This window comes from Cygnus olor, chromosome 22 (genome assembly GCF_009769625.2).
Source record: "Cygnus olor isolate bCygOlo1 chromosome 22, bCygOlo1.pri.v2, whole genome shotgun sequence".
NCBI lineage: Eukaryota > Metazoa > Chordata > Aves > Anseriformes > Anatidae > Cygnus > Cygnus olor.
This window is the reverse complement of record NC_049190.1, coordinates 110,566-122,903: the sequence shown is the minus strand read 5'-3', so window position 1 is coordinate 122,903 and position 12,338 is coordinate 110,566. Positions and strand designations below refer to the sequence as shown.

The 12,338-nt window shown below is 52.9% G+C and overlaps 1 protein-coding gene across 2 annotated transcripts in view; it reads left to right on the top strand.

Annotated features, from left to right (window-relative positions):
• The window catches only part of BCL9L (BCL9 like), an 82,101-nt gene that overhangs the window by 57,073 nt on the left and 12,690 nt on the right, over window positions 1–12,338 (top strand). For both annotated transcript variants that reach the window (XM_040534447.1, XM_040534448.1), the window contains 2 exons: window positions 8,572–8,935; window positions 11,550–11,672. In XM_040534447.1, coding sequence (XP_040390381.1) covers window positions 8,635–8,935; window positions 11,550–11,672 — 424 coding nt within the window. In that variant the 5' untranslated portion in view covers window positions 8,572–8,634. The remainder of the gene's footprint in view (window positions 1–8,571; window positions 8,936–11,549; window positions 11,673–12,338) is intronic.

Sequence of the window (12,338 nt, the reverse complement as noted above, 5' to 3'; positions counted from 1 at the left end):
CCCCGGGGGTGGGGGGGGGTCATGAGGCTGAGGATGCCCTGGGCGAGGGTGACACCTAGCGGCTTCATCCCATAGCCTGCATGTCAGGCAGAAGGATGGAGTGCTTGCTCTGCTCCTTAGGAAATCTTTTGACACTTCTGGACACCCTGAATGAACCTGGAAGGGCTGTGAACTCCTTCCTGCTGTGCGCTGCAGACTCTGCAGCACTTGGGAATGGCTGTGGGATCACAGAGTCACAGAATCGTGGGGGTTGGAAGGGACCTCCAGAGATCACCGACTCCGATCCCCCTGCTAAAAGCAGGTTCCCTGCAGCAGGTTGAGCGGAGAAGCGTCCTGGTTGGTCTTGAATATCTCCAGAGAAGGCGACTGCACAAGCTCTCTGGGCAGCCTGTTGCAGTGCTCTGTGACCCTCACTGTGAAGAAGTTCTTACGCATGGTGTCACTGCCAGGACTTCCCAAGAATCGGGCCAGGGGATGGTAGTTGACTCAGAAGTACTCCGTGGAACGTCGCTGGGCCAGACGGGGAGAAATGCACCATGGCCAGTCCTCTGGGCTGGAAGAGTGCAGGGCTTCTGCCTGGCTTGCTGCAGTCACAAAGCACTCAGTGTGTGATCTTGTGCTCAACTGTGGGTCTTGCCCTGATGCAGAGCAGAGCTGCCGGCACAGAGGCTCAGGCTGCCGCCTTCCCAGGGGCCGACAGAGCTGGGAACCAGGCTGGGTTCTACTGGCTGGAAGGCTGTGGGGAGCCAGGAGGATGCATGTGGGGAAGGATGTGGGGAGCCAGGGGAGCCTTCGCGTCCTGCACGTGTACTGCTGCAGGAACACTTCTGTCTCTGGCTTGGAGTCTGTGCACGGGGAAGGGACCAAGTGTCATGTCCTTGCTGGAACACGGATAAGCTTGGCCACCGGTGGATTTATGTCCCAGGACTACTGTGAAGATTACTTAAGGAGAGTCCTGCGAGGCAGGGTGCCAAGTACTCTGTGTATCTTCACACTGCTTTTGGCAGCAGAAGCGAAGTATGCTTGGAGGTATGTGAAGCTGCGTTTCTAAGAGCTCAGAATGGCACGGGTGCCAGGTCTGGAAGCATGTATTATTCTACAGAAAATGGTGAAAACCGGGGCAAACTCTGAAACCTGCTGCTCAGGAGAGTTGGTATAGCAGAGGGCAGCGTGAGGCGCAGCTCACGAGGTAGACTTCTTAACATTAATCACCTAATTATGGTAACCCCAGTACACAAACAGTGGGAATTAATTGAAGTCCTTTAATCCCCTGTATTGACTGCACAGGGGGAGGTCTGTCCTGTGCTGTGGTGGTGCGTTCAGCCTGCGGTCTTATCTGCCGGAGTGGGATTAATGGGAAGACTGTACCCTTCACATGTGGGTGAGGTGGTCTTTGTGCATCCTGGCACACCTGCTTTGTTGCAGTCCAGGGTGTTGTCCTGAGCTGGGTGCTGCACACAACAGGACAGCTGGCAGTGAGCAGGATTCCCAGGGGCTTCTCTGGAGGAGAACAGAGCTAGAGCTGGGGCTGGGCAGAGCAGCTGTAGAAGAGATTGTGCCTTGGAGGAAAACAAAGTTCCCAGAGCAACAGCAGTACCTTTAGAAGAGATTTGTGTCTTTGTTCCCAGACCTCCTAGAAACTATTAGACCACAGCAGTGTGCTGTGCTGGAAAATGTGGCTTGCAGTGCTGTCCTGTATGTGGGGCATCCAGAGCTTCCCCAGAGGTCTCTTGCTGACCGCTCTCCAGCAGGTCACACAAACTGGTGTATTAAATAATTCCTCGTGAACATCCCGAGAGCTGCATGGGACTGTCAAGTAGCGTCTGGCACATGCAGGGTTTCAGTAGGGAATGTGCCAGTTGGACTGAAAAGCTGGAAGAATCTGCAAATTTAGTAATAGACCTAGAGGCTCCCTGAGCACAGGATGGGAAGCCAGTCTCTGTCAGGTGGAAAAAGCGTAAGAGTGGGAGAAACCATTGAGCTATGGGCAAGGAAGTGCTAAGGGAAGTTCTTCTACCACCAGTGGACTGAAGTTGTGGCAGGAGCAAGGGTTGTAGGATATAGGGCAGAAAGTAGACAGGATTCCTGCTTTAAGATGCTTCATCCAAGCCTTATTTTCCACATGTGCTATGGGGGCGTGTCTGTCTGTAGGTGGAAGAGAAGGTGAATCTGAGATTTTGTCCTGCGAAAGACCTTTGAGACTTGTGGTCAAGCAGCCCTGCTCACATGTATTGTTCCCAAGGCAGCTCCGAGTAGGAGAGCAGTAAGGTCTACTAAAATGACTCTGAGAACTGCTACAGTTCAACAGGGTGCCAGGTTTTCCCTGCAGGTCTTTTGCAGCCCTCCCATGAAGTTTGTGAGGGTACCATCTTTTCTGCCATTGAAAAGGACACAAGAAGGACACGGGAAATTAATGGAAGATAAAACAGGCTTCTCCAGGCCATCTGTCTGACAACATGAAGCACGATAATTTCCTGATGCTTGATAACAGTGACAGATTCAGAACAGATGACTTCTGTCCTGTCTGTAGTTGCGTAGCCCAGTGGAATTCCCTGCCTCGTGACGTCTCCACATCCTCTTGACCAAAACAAGGTTCAGATGGGAGCACCTTTTGCAGTAGCATCCTGGGTTAACGCTGTTCTCACTGATGATGAAAATGCTCAAGTGAGTGCTCCAATACAGGAATTAGGGAGACAATCCCGTGGCTGCCCAGCTGTTAATTGCTGAATAGCATGCTGTCCCTGCGCTGGGCTTGTTGGGCTCGGGTGGGTTCCAGGGCCCATCTGGCTGTTAGAGCCCATCGCCGACTCTTGGCTGGAGCTGCCTGGAAGACATTAATACTCTTCTGCTACTGTTTTTGAGGGTTTTGTTTCTCACTGGAACAGAATCAAAATCCATTGAATGGTCTTGCAAAAAGGTTGTTTTGGATGGAAAAGGTCAAGTTTCTGATTCTGGCCTTTTTCTCAAATCAGAAATGATCCAAGAGTCTTGGACATCAGAAATCTTGCTTCTGAAAAGTTTGTTATAGCCTTTGCCTCTGTGAAATGCTTTGACTTTAGAGAAGTAGTATGGTAGTTCTTTGGAAGCGTTCTAGTCCTTTCTGTTGGTAACACTGGGGTAACTAGCAGTCTAGGAGGGGTGTTAGGCAGTGTACCCATGATCTTACCCAGACCTGGGGTGAGAGAGAGTTATAGGAGGCATCAGCTCTTTGTTGGGTCACTCATTTTACTGACCCCATGTATGCTTTCTTCAGGAAGCCCCTGAGCTTGCCTGGGACCTCTTGTTTCAAAAGCTAAGACATTCCAGTTGAGTTTGTGGTGGGGTCCATGGGACATTTTGGATTAGGGTGATCCCAAGATTGCTGTTCCTAGGGTGAGTGAGTAAGTTGTCTTCATAGGTGGTGTGGTCGGAGGGTGTTTGCAATGTCAACCTGTTTTCTAACTTTCCGGACTGGCCAGAGGAGAGGGGACGAGTGATGTTCCGTTTGTTGCATCACTTTTGTCACAGCCCATCTCATCTTGTATGTTGGGTGTCCGTGAGCTGTGGGGGCATGCCAGCACAACTCGGGAGGCCTGGTCTCCGCTGTGTGTGCACAAGTCGGTATTTATCTAGGTTTCATAAGAGCTCTCCCCAGCACCTGGTAGGAAGGAGGTGCAGTGAAGCTCCATCCTTTCTGAATTGTTGTGATTCTGGTTTCCTCGCTTCCTCTTTTGCCATTGCTCTCTTGGTGCTGGCTGCCTGCCGGGGCTGAGGGGAAGCACTGCAGCAGTGCCAGTGGGCATGGCAGTGTGGAACCTGCCGGCCTGGCGAGGTGCAGGCTGGGAGGCAGGCAGTGGCGGCTGGGAGGCAGGCACGGTCTCTGCATTCTTGCGGCAATGTTGGGAATCTGTGTTATCGTCCTTCGGAGGGAGCAGGAGCATGATTCACCAGAAAGTCCTCTGGGAATGCAGTGGGGTTTCAGGTTTCTTGAACTATCAGCTAGCAATTCCAGGACCAGGAATATGTCAGACCAGTCTCTCCTCACCCAGAGTTTCCTCCTCCCCCCGCTACTGCTGTTCAGACCGTGCTGGGGGAGTCTTACTGAAAGCAGTTTTTGTTGTTTTGTTTTGAGGTTTCTTTTCTGCTAAGGTCTAAGTCTTTGGTTTAAAGCTGTGGCTTTTCAGATGTACAAGACACAAATATTCTCTCCGCATTTAGATGTAGCACTTCATTCAGCAGAGATATTTGTAAGCCTCCTTCCCCATATCAGGTAGGCTAGATTGTCGCCCTATTTAATGGTGGGGAAATCAAGGCAGCCAGAAGCAATCCATCTTGATCAAGGTCACCCATGGAATCAGTGGCAGCCAGGGGTAGAACCTAGGAGTCTTGGATCCTTGCTTTAGCCACTGGGAATTAAATTTTCTATTGTCTTTAAAACTGCTGGGCCAGAGTGAGTGTGTTGCTAAATTGCAGAGGGAGCCAGATTTCTATGCAGTCTCCTTTTTGTCGTGTTCTTTTCAAGATGTTTTGGATCATTTGTCTCCCCATGTCAGTGTATCTACTTTCTAATTAATTCTCTTCTGTGGCCCAGATGTGTGCATGCCTGCTGGAATCTGGTTGGAAGGGGTGTGTGCGAGGAGCTCGCGGCACTCAAGGTGTCTGTCAGCACACTGCAACCACACAGATGGGAGGCTGGGGTGGATTCCTGCTATGCATCCGCAACAGGATCCAATTGTTGCTACTCCTGAAAGCACAGTAGAATCTGCAGGCAGCTGTTTCTGGCCTTTCTCCCCTTAGAATTTGCAAAGGAAGTGTGATTGGGCTCAATTAAGACCGGAGAATGGGAGAATTTCCCAGGGGAAGCACTGCTGGTTGAGCCGGGATCCCCAGTCAGCTGTGGTTGGCTTTGTGTGCTATCAGCAGTTGAGGTGAGGTATAGTACGTCTTCTCCGAAGCACCTGCCCACTCCCAAAATGAAGGAAGAAGGAACTCTGAAAAGATGCCCCTAAAATGTAATGTTCTGGAGGGACCTCACAGCGAGTAAGGCTTGTCTGTTTTGCAGGCAGCATCCAAAGGTTTCATTAGGGTGGCTGCTGGGTCCTTCAGGGCTGCTGGCTGTGCTCCCTGCCACAGGTTGAAAAGTCCTGTCTAAGCGTGTTGGTTGACAGCTTGTAAACATAGCCTGTTTGCTCACTGAAGACGTGACCAGAAGAAAAACTCTGGCTGGCTGGGCTTGGAAAGAGCAGGGGAATCCTTTACCTTGGAGAGCCTCTTCTATTTAGAGGTGTCTCATGCTCAAAGGTGCTCTCTGGCAGCAAAAGCCACGCAGACCCAGCCCGAAAGCCCAGTAAAGTAGCAGATCAGATAGAGTAGTGAAGCCTGAACCCTCAGCAGCTCCTCTTGCATGGACAGGAGGTGTTCCCTTCTAGAATGTAGCCTGTACGGTGTCCCATTTGGAAGGAAGCTACAGTTCCTGTTTGCACGAATTACGGTTTTGAGAGACATCTGTCTTCCTGGATGGAGCGTCTGGTTGGGCTTTATCCAGGCTGCACCTAGAGGTGGCCGTCCACTTGTTAGTCCACGAATGAAGCGCCTCTGATGGTAAGCTTCCTTGATGAGCTGCAACAGGGAGCTGTGTAGGGGGGTGCAATGCAGTGGGCTTGTCTGTGGGAAAGGGGCTGCGTTTATTTTGTGGCTGTTTGTTGAACGTGACTTCCTCATCCACGCTGCATCATTCAGTGCTGCTGAAAGGCTTCACTGAGGCTGCTGCCCTGGCTGTGGGTGCCATGCACGGGCATCTCCTGCCGCTGTTCTGAGTTGGGGTGTTGGCTTAGGTCAGGTCATCTCTGAGGCGCAGGACATGAGAGCTCTCCTGGTTCTGTGCATTTCTAAACGACGAGCAAAGGACTACAGCCTAAACTGGGTCTGAGCATCGTTTTCTCTGCGCAGGTAGTGCCCTTGAGCTGGTATTGCCAGCCCCAGTTCCTGCCTGTCTCTTGATGGGTACTGGGTTATTAAATGGTTCTACTTCTCCTGGGTGACTACAGCTGCTGCAAGTGCTGTGATTACTACCAGGGCCTTTGGAGGGACCTTCCTGCTTCCAGCTTGTTCTTTGAAGAATGAATTTGCCCTGAGAACTTGAGGGATAGCGGGTGCGTCTTGAGTGTCAGCCTCTAAAGTCTGCAGGCATGGTCTTAGCGGGGACCTGACTTTCTTCTTCCTTCCTCAGGGTACTCACATGCCCGTCCTTTGCTGCGCTACAACCGAGGTTGTGCTGCAGCGCTGCTGAGCACATGTTTGGTGAGGCACTTCGGGATCTGTTTTGAATAAAATACTGCGTTCATGCAGATGTGCCCCAGTCAGGCGGCTCGCATCTCTAGCCCGTAGTTGTTGTGGATGGCGATGGTGGCTCCTCCTTGGCTAATGTAGCAGCACACTGGTGTTAATCGCTTGGTGACCCTCAGGACTGCGGCGTGTTGTGTTGCCAAAATTGCCTGGTGCGAAGCCGGTGCCGCAGCACGCGGGGACTTCGGGCCACCAGCAGCGGAGCTACTGAAGGGCTTGCTGTCTGGAGTGCTGTCTGGCAGCAGCCTCTTCCAGTGGGGCGAAGGCTCCCCAAGGCTGGCTAGCCTGTGACGGCAGGCAGCACGCGTGCTGAATGCTGCAGTCTGTGCCATATGGACCTTCTCCTCCTCCCTGCTTGCCCTCTCCGTGTCGCCCTCCCTGCTCCGCTCCCCTCCCCCTGCAGGCGGTTTGACAGAGCAATTGGGCAGGCGCTGGGACAGCAACTCTGACATAAATCTCTCCTGGTGTGGAATGAGGGGTATAAATATCCAGAGAGTGATGTGATCTTTCCAGCTGCTATTAATAGGTCCCCAGAGAACAAGAGCGCGCTAGCAAGACTGGCTGACGCTTAAAGGGCTAGCAACTCCCTTATGTGCTGTGAAAATTAATCAGCACTGTGGCTCACCATCTTCCTTCAGGCTAGAGCGGAGCCCTTGGAGAGGTGTGTGGAGGAGGAGGGAGCAGCTAACGACTCGCTGGTTAGGAAGCAGCGATAGGCCAAGCTGTGCACGAATGATCCAGCTAACTAGCTCGCAGTGCCTGGGCAGGCCGTGCAGCGGTGCTGTTGCTGCAGGCTTCTCTGCTGGGCACCACTGTGCCAGCCAGCTGCTGGCTCCCCCATACCCTGCAGGGAGCACGCGTGAAGAAATCCGTTTTACAGGCAGGGAACTCGTTGGCAATTGGTGGCAAGATGCAATGCATGCCTCGCGGCGATCCCTGTCTTTCAGAGATTACGGGTCTGCAAAGGGGGCTTTGCTCTTTGGCTGCGTGCTGTTCTGGGAACGGCGTTCTGCCCCAGCACAACCAGTGCTTGGCTTTTGCCAGTGGTGTGTCTTCAGGCCTGCTTTCAGCAAGTTGGAGGTGGTGCACACGGTGCTGCCAGGCTCTTTCTGTTCTATTTAGGAATGTGGGGTTTCATCTGGAGCCGGTGCTTCCTGTCCTTGGGTGGCAGAAAAAATCCACGCTCAGCATCTGGCCTGCTCAGTCCAGCTGGGAAGAGCAGAGCATGGTCCCAGTAAGCCCTGTGTGCTGGGAAATTTGTCTGCCTATGCAAGAGAAAGGTTCTTGCCGGTGTGGAGAGGGTGTCACGCAAGCAACATAACAGAAGTAAGCAATCAGAGAGTAATCCCTCAGCCTCCACAAACACATGACAAGGTTGGATGGGGCTTTAGGCAACCTGATCTAGCAGGAGGTGTCCCTGCCTGTGGCAGAGGGTTGGAATGAGATGATCTTTAAGGTCCCTTCCCACTCAAACCATTCTGTGGTTCTGTGAAACACATGGCTTACTCTCCCTCCCTGTACCCTCCCCAAGAAGCAGAGAAGGCTGTGGCAGGTACTGGGAGGCAAGGGGAAGGAGCGACTGCAGCTTCAGGGTCCCTGGCCTGAGTAGGAATGAGGCTGTAGCAGAGGAACGTGAGGTCCTGACGGTGAAAGTGTTACGTTCTCCAGCTGAAGAGAGCTGAGGAGCATTTCTCGTAGAGTTTCTCTGCTGCCTCAAGCCTTTTTAGTCCTCCTCTGTCCCTTCCCAGCATTCTCTCTGTGGGTTTGTGCCAAGATCACTTTCTGTTCCCACAGCTGTCTCCTGCGTGTTTAACAGAGCACGGGATGCTGAGTTAGCAGCATCAGTGCCTGGGCTGCCCAGACATCAGAAGAGGCCCTGAAACCACGAGGGCACCAGCTTTCAGTTCAGGGTTGCAAAGGTGTTTTACCTCTGGCAACACTGTCAAAGCAGCTCTCAGGGTCCTTCCGTGCACCAAAGGGCAAGGCTGGCACGCAGCAGTACCCTGTTCTAGTCCTGACCCTGTAAGTGAGGGGGCTCTGTCCATGCCTCTGCCTTTGGGACTGGCAAGGCTGTGTCGCCTGAGTGGCAGCGTGCTGCTCGTCCTCCCGCAGCTGGCTGCAAAGCAGGATCCTTTGCTTGAAAGGGCCAGGCCTGATTCCTGGCACGAGCAGCTCTGGGTTCTGCCTTACAGGGGTTTTGCCTGACCTGCAGGCCCTGTGCTGACCCTCTGCCCTCTTCTCTCACAGGTTTCTGACCGAAGGGCCTGGGAGCTCCCTCCAGTGGTGCTGTGGGACGCTTCAGCCAATCCAATGCACCCTGACAACAAACTGCCCAGCCATGGCAAGGCAGGCAGCAGCGGTGCCCCAGCCCAGCACCACAACGTGAGCCAAGCACCCACCTGCAACCTGGGCTCAAAGGGTGTGGGGGCGGGCAGCCATGGCGGCAAGGCCACTCAGATCTCCCCTGGCAACTCTGGACTGAAAAACAGCCAGAACACTGTCCCAAACTTCAGCTCCTTGAAGGGCAAGGTGAAACGGGAACGAAGCATCTCAGTGGACTCTGGAGAGCAACGAGAAGCCAGCACCCCTTCGCTGGACACAGAATCGAAAGGTAGTATGCTCCTAAACCTTGACTCAGCAAGTCCTTCTCTCAGTTGCTCCAAGCACCTTGGTGGGACCAGGGATAGGAGCAGCTGTGAGCATCCTGTGTTTCCATGCTGCCACTTCTGTTTGGGCTTGCCCTGGCTGCCTGTGCATCTTTTGCACCTCTGCTTGTCATATCTGCAGCTTTGGGAGCAGAGTGGCTGACTGTTGTCCCTGTGGTTTTTTTTGCATTCCATTCCCTAAACTGCTGGTTGCATTGGGAGCCTGGGACTCTGGTTTTCATGGGCTTCTGAGGCGTGCCAAGCAAGAGCCTGGTTCACTGAAACTGCTCCAAGTGCCCCTGCTCTGTATTGTACAGACTTTCAACTCAGGACAGAGTTCAGTTTTTTTTTCTGTCTCCTCGCTGTTGGCAAAGATCTGCCTTTGTGGTATTCTTGCAGCTGTCCAGCTACTCAGCTGTGGTTAGCAAGGAGGTGCTGCAAGGGTCTCTGTCTGAACAGCTCTGTGGTTTCATCAGCTATGGGTGACTCTTGTGTTGAAGCATGTGGCTTCTGGAAAAGGGCTGAGTCAGTACTTCCAAACCCTCTGGCTTCCCTGCCCCAGCTGGCCTTCCCTGTAGTTTCTTGCATTCCACCAAGCCTGGTGCTCAACGGCTGCGTGTGACGCTTGGCTACAGGAAACAGGCTTGTTGGAGGAGAAATACCAGTGGTGCCCTTGATTCTGGCTGAGATTCACACCTGGCCACCTGAAGTTGTTGTCCACAGGCAGAGCCACTGCTTTGACCTGTGCCCCTAAGGGTTTGGTTTCACAAACAAAGGTGTGTTGCCTGGCTGGCGTAGGCCAGAGCTGTGCCTTGGAAGAATGTGTGGAACATACCTACTGCCCCCAGGAAAGCTTTCTCCCAGCTGTGTTGGGAGGTTAATGTATGCCATCGGTCATAAGCCTTTGTAGCTTTATCTTGCTATTGTCTTGTAGCCCAGACTTCCACAGGAAAATTACTGAAATGACATGATCAGGAATGAATGCCTGAATCTCCTACATTTCTGGTGCAATTCACTGATGTGTCATGTGAATATGGCCCATAAACCACTAGATGATATACAAAGGGTGATCAGATAGTGTTACGTTAAAGAACAGGGCTGAGCCCAGTCTGAGCAGATGCTTGAGGACCTTTACTAGGGCTGGGAGATGTCAGTGTGAGGCTGCTCACCCCTTGCATCCTGGCTGGGCTGGCAGAGCCATCCCTCAGAGCACTCTGACACACGGGGATTGCCCTAGCCACATCCTCCTGTGTATTCAATGGAAGGTTTAGATATCACAGGACCTGTAGAGACCAACCACTTTTCTGTCTTGTTGGGAAATTGGTAGTCCCCAAGGGTAGAAGAGCAACTTTCAAGCCAAGAAGCTCAGCTCTGTCCAGCACAGGCTGTGTCAGCTGCCTTGCTCAGCAGAGCAGTTCTGCCCTCGAGCATCCCCCATAGTCATACTCTGGTCCTGTCTCTTTTTTATTTCTGCTCAGTTTTAGAGGCTGTCTGCCTTTGGTTGCTTGGTGGGGGGAGGCAGTGGGGGAGGTGAGTGTTGTCATTTAATGACCTTTCTCTCCACTTACTGCTCTGAAGTCTGTGGCCAGGCCAAAAAGACAGCCTTGCTCAGTACTTCATCAGGAGACCCGTGCATCCATGCGTCTGGCTGGGAGGAGGGATGGTTGTGGATGTGGGAGCAGACCTTTGGAGGAGCAGAGCCAGTGTAGGTGCAGAGGAGGGGAGGACAAGGATGAAGCAGTAATCTCGAGTCCTCACTGCCAGCCTGGTGGGAAGTTGCAGGATTTAGTGCTCAGCTGGTGTCTGGCAGGGCAAGCACCTAGGAGGTCCCCTCGCAGGAACTGTCTGGTTGGAGCTAGCAAGAGAAGGGGGAGGAAACCAGCAGGCCTCTAACAAGCTCCCTGTCTGTCTGTTGTGCTAGATTTCAGGTTTTGTGAATGACAGACAATCTAGTACTGACTGTGCTATCCTGTCAGCACTACAGCCAGCGCTCTGCCTCCTTTGATGAGCGAGCATCTGGGCTGCGGCTGCAGGATGATCCTTGGGTCCAGCAGAGCTGCTGGCATCCTCGGACTCAGCCTTGTGCTGCTGTGAACAGCTGTGGGGTAGCAGTTCAGGTGGAACGTGGGCTGCAGAAGGCTTCCTGTGGGCAGTGCCTCTGGCCAGGCACTGATGCTGCTGAGGGGCTTTCATCCTGGGCCATTCACCCCTGCAGCCAAGGCTTTTGTGAAAGGTATTGTGCTGCAGCTCTGGTACAGTGCTCAGAATAGAGAAGGCTGTGTTTCATCTGTGCAGATGAGCCCTGTGTGCATCCCACTGCTGTTCAGGGTCTTGGCACACCATGCCCAGGGTGGCTCTTGGCAGGGGACAGTGTCTCAGCGCCAGCCTAGATAGCTGCGGGATAGTCAGTGAGCCTGGGCTTTGGCAAGCTCCAAGCTGAAGAGCCTGGCCCCTGCACCTTGTGCTTCCCTAGCTGCTTTCACCAAGATGACCCAGTGTGTGGCACGCAGCTGGGCAGAGCCCCAGCCCCCTGACAGGTCTCTCCAGATCAGCTCTTCTGATTGTTGTGTCCTTTCACAGGTGAGGTAGCTCCCCGTAGCAAGCGGCGGTGTGTGCTGGAAAGGAAGCAGCCATACAGTGGGGACGAATGGTGCTCTGGACCAGACAGCGAGGAAGACGACAAGCCCATCAGCAGTGCACACAGTGAGTGCCTACCTCCTCACCCACCCAGAAGCTTGAATAAAGCCAAATCTCTCCGGGTGTGGTGTGGCAGACCATTATTGGCCGTTGTGCTGTGAGAGTGTTTGTGGCCATGCAGTGAGGTGTGGAACCTGTTCTGTACAGAGATGCTGCTGAAATGCTGGAGGGGGAAGGTATTGAGGGTGGGTGTCTATACTGTGCATTGCACTGGCCACTCTAGCAGCACAGAATTGTCATCTTGAAAATGTTTCTGGCTTAACATCAATATGATGCCACTGGCCACACACACAGGCCTACCCTTGCCTTAGTGGCAGCCAGGCCATGCCACGTGCATTGCCCTTGTTGCATCAGCTAACTGCCACGCCACCCACCCAGGTCTCTGCAGCTGTGTTCTAAAGGCATCTGAGGCTAAAGAGGCTCTTGGTGTTTCAACAGTGGTTCAGGCAAGGCTGGGCTCGCCGAAGGTGTTCAGGGAGTTCTTCTACTTCCAGCCACAGCCATTAGTTGAAGCCCAGCTATTCCTAAAGCCTAGGATGACGTTTTGAAATTTTATAGGTATAAAGGTTTTGTGAACTTCCATGTCTAGTTGCTTAAATTTCCATCTCTTCTGTCCACTAGAGTTCAAGATGTTAGAAAAAAGATGTCTATTTCTGTTTGGAAGCAGCACTC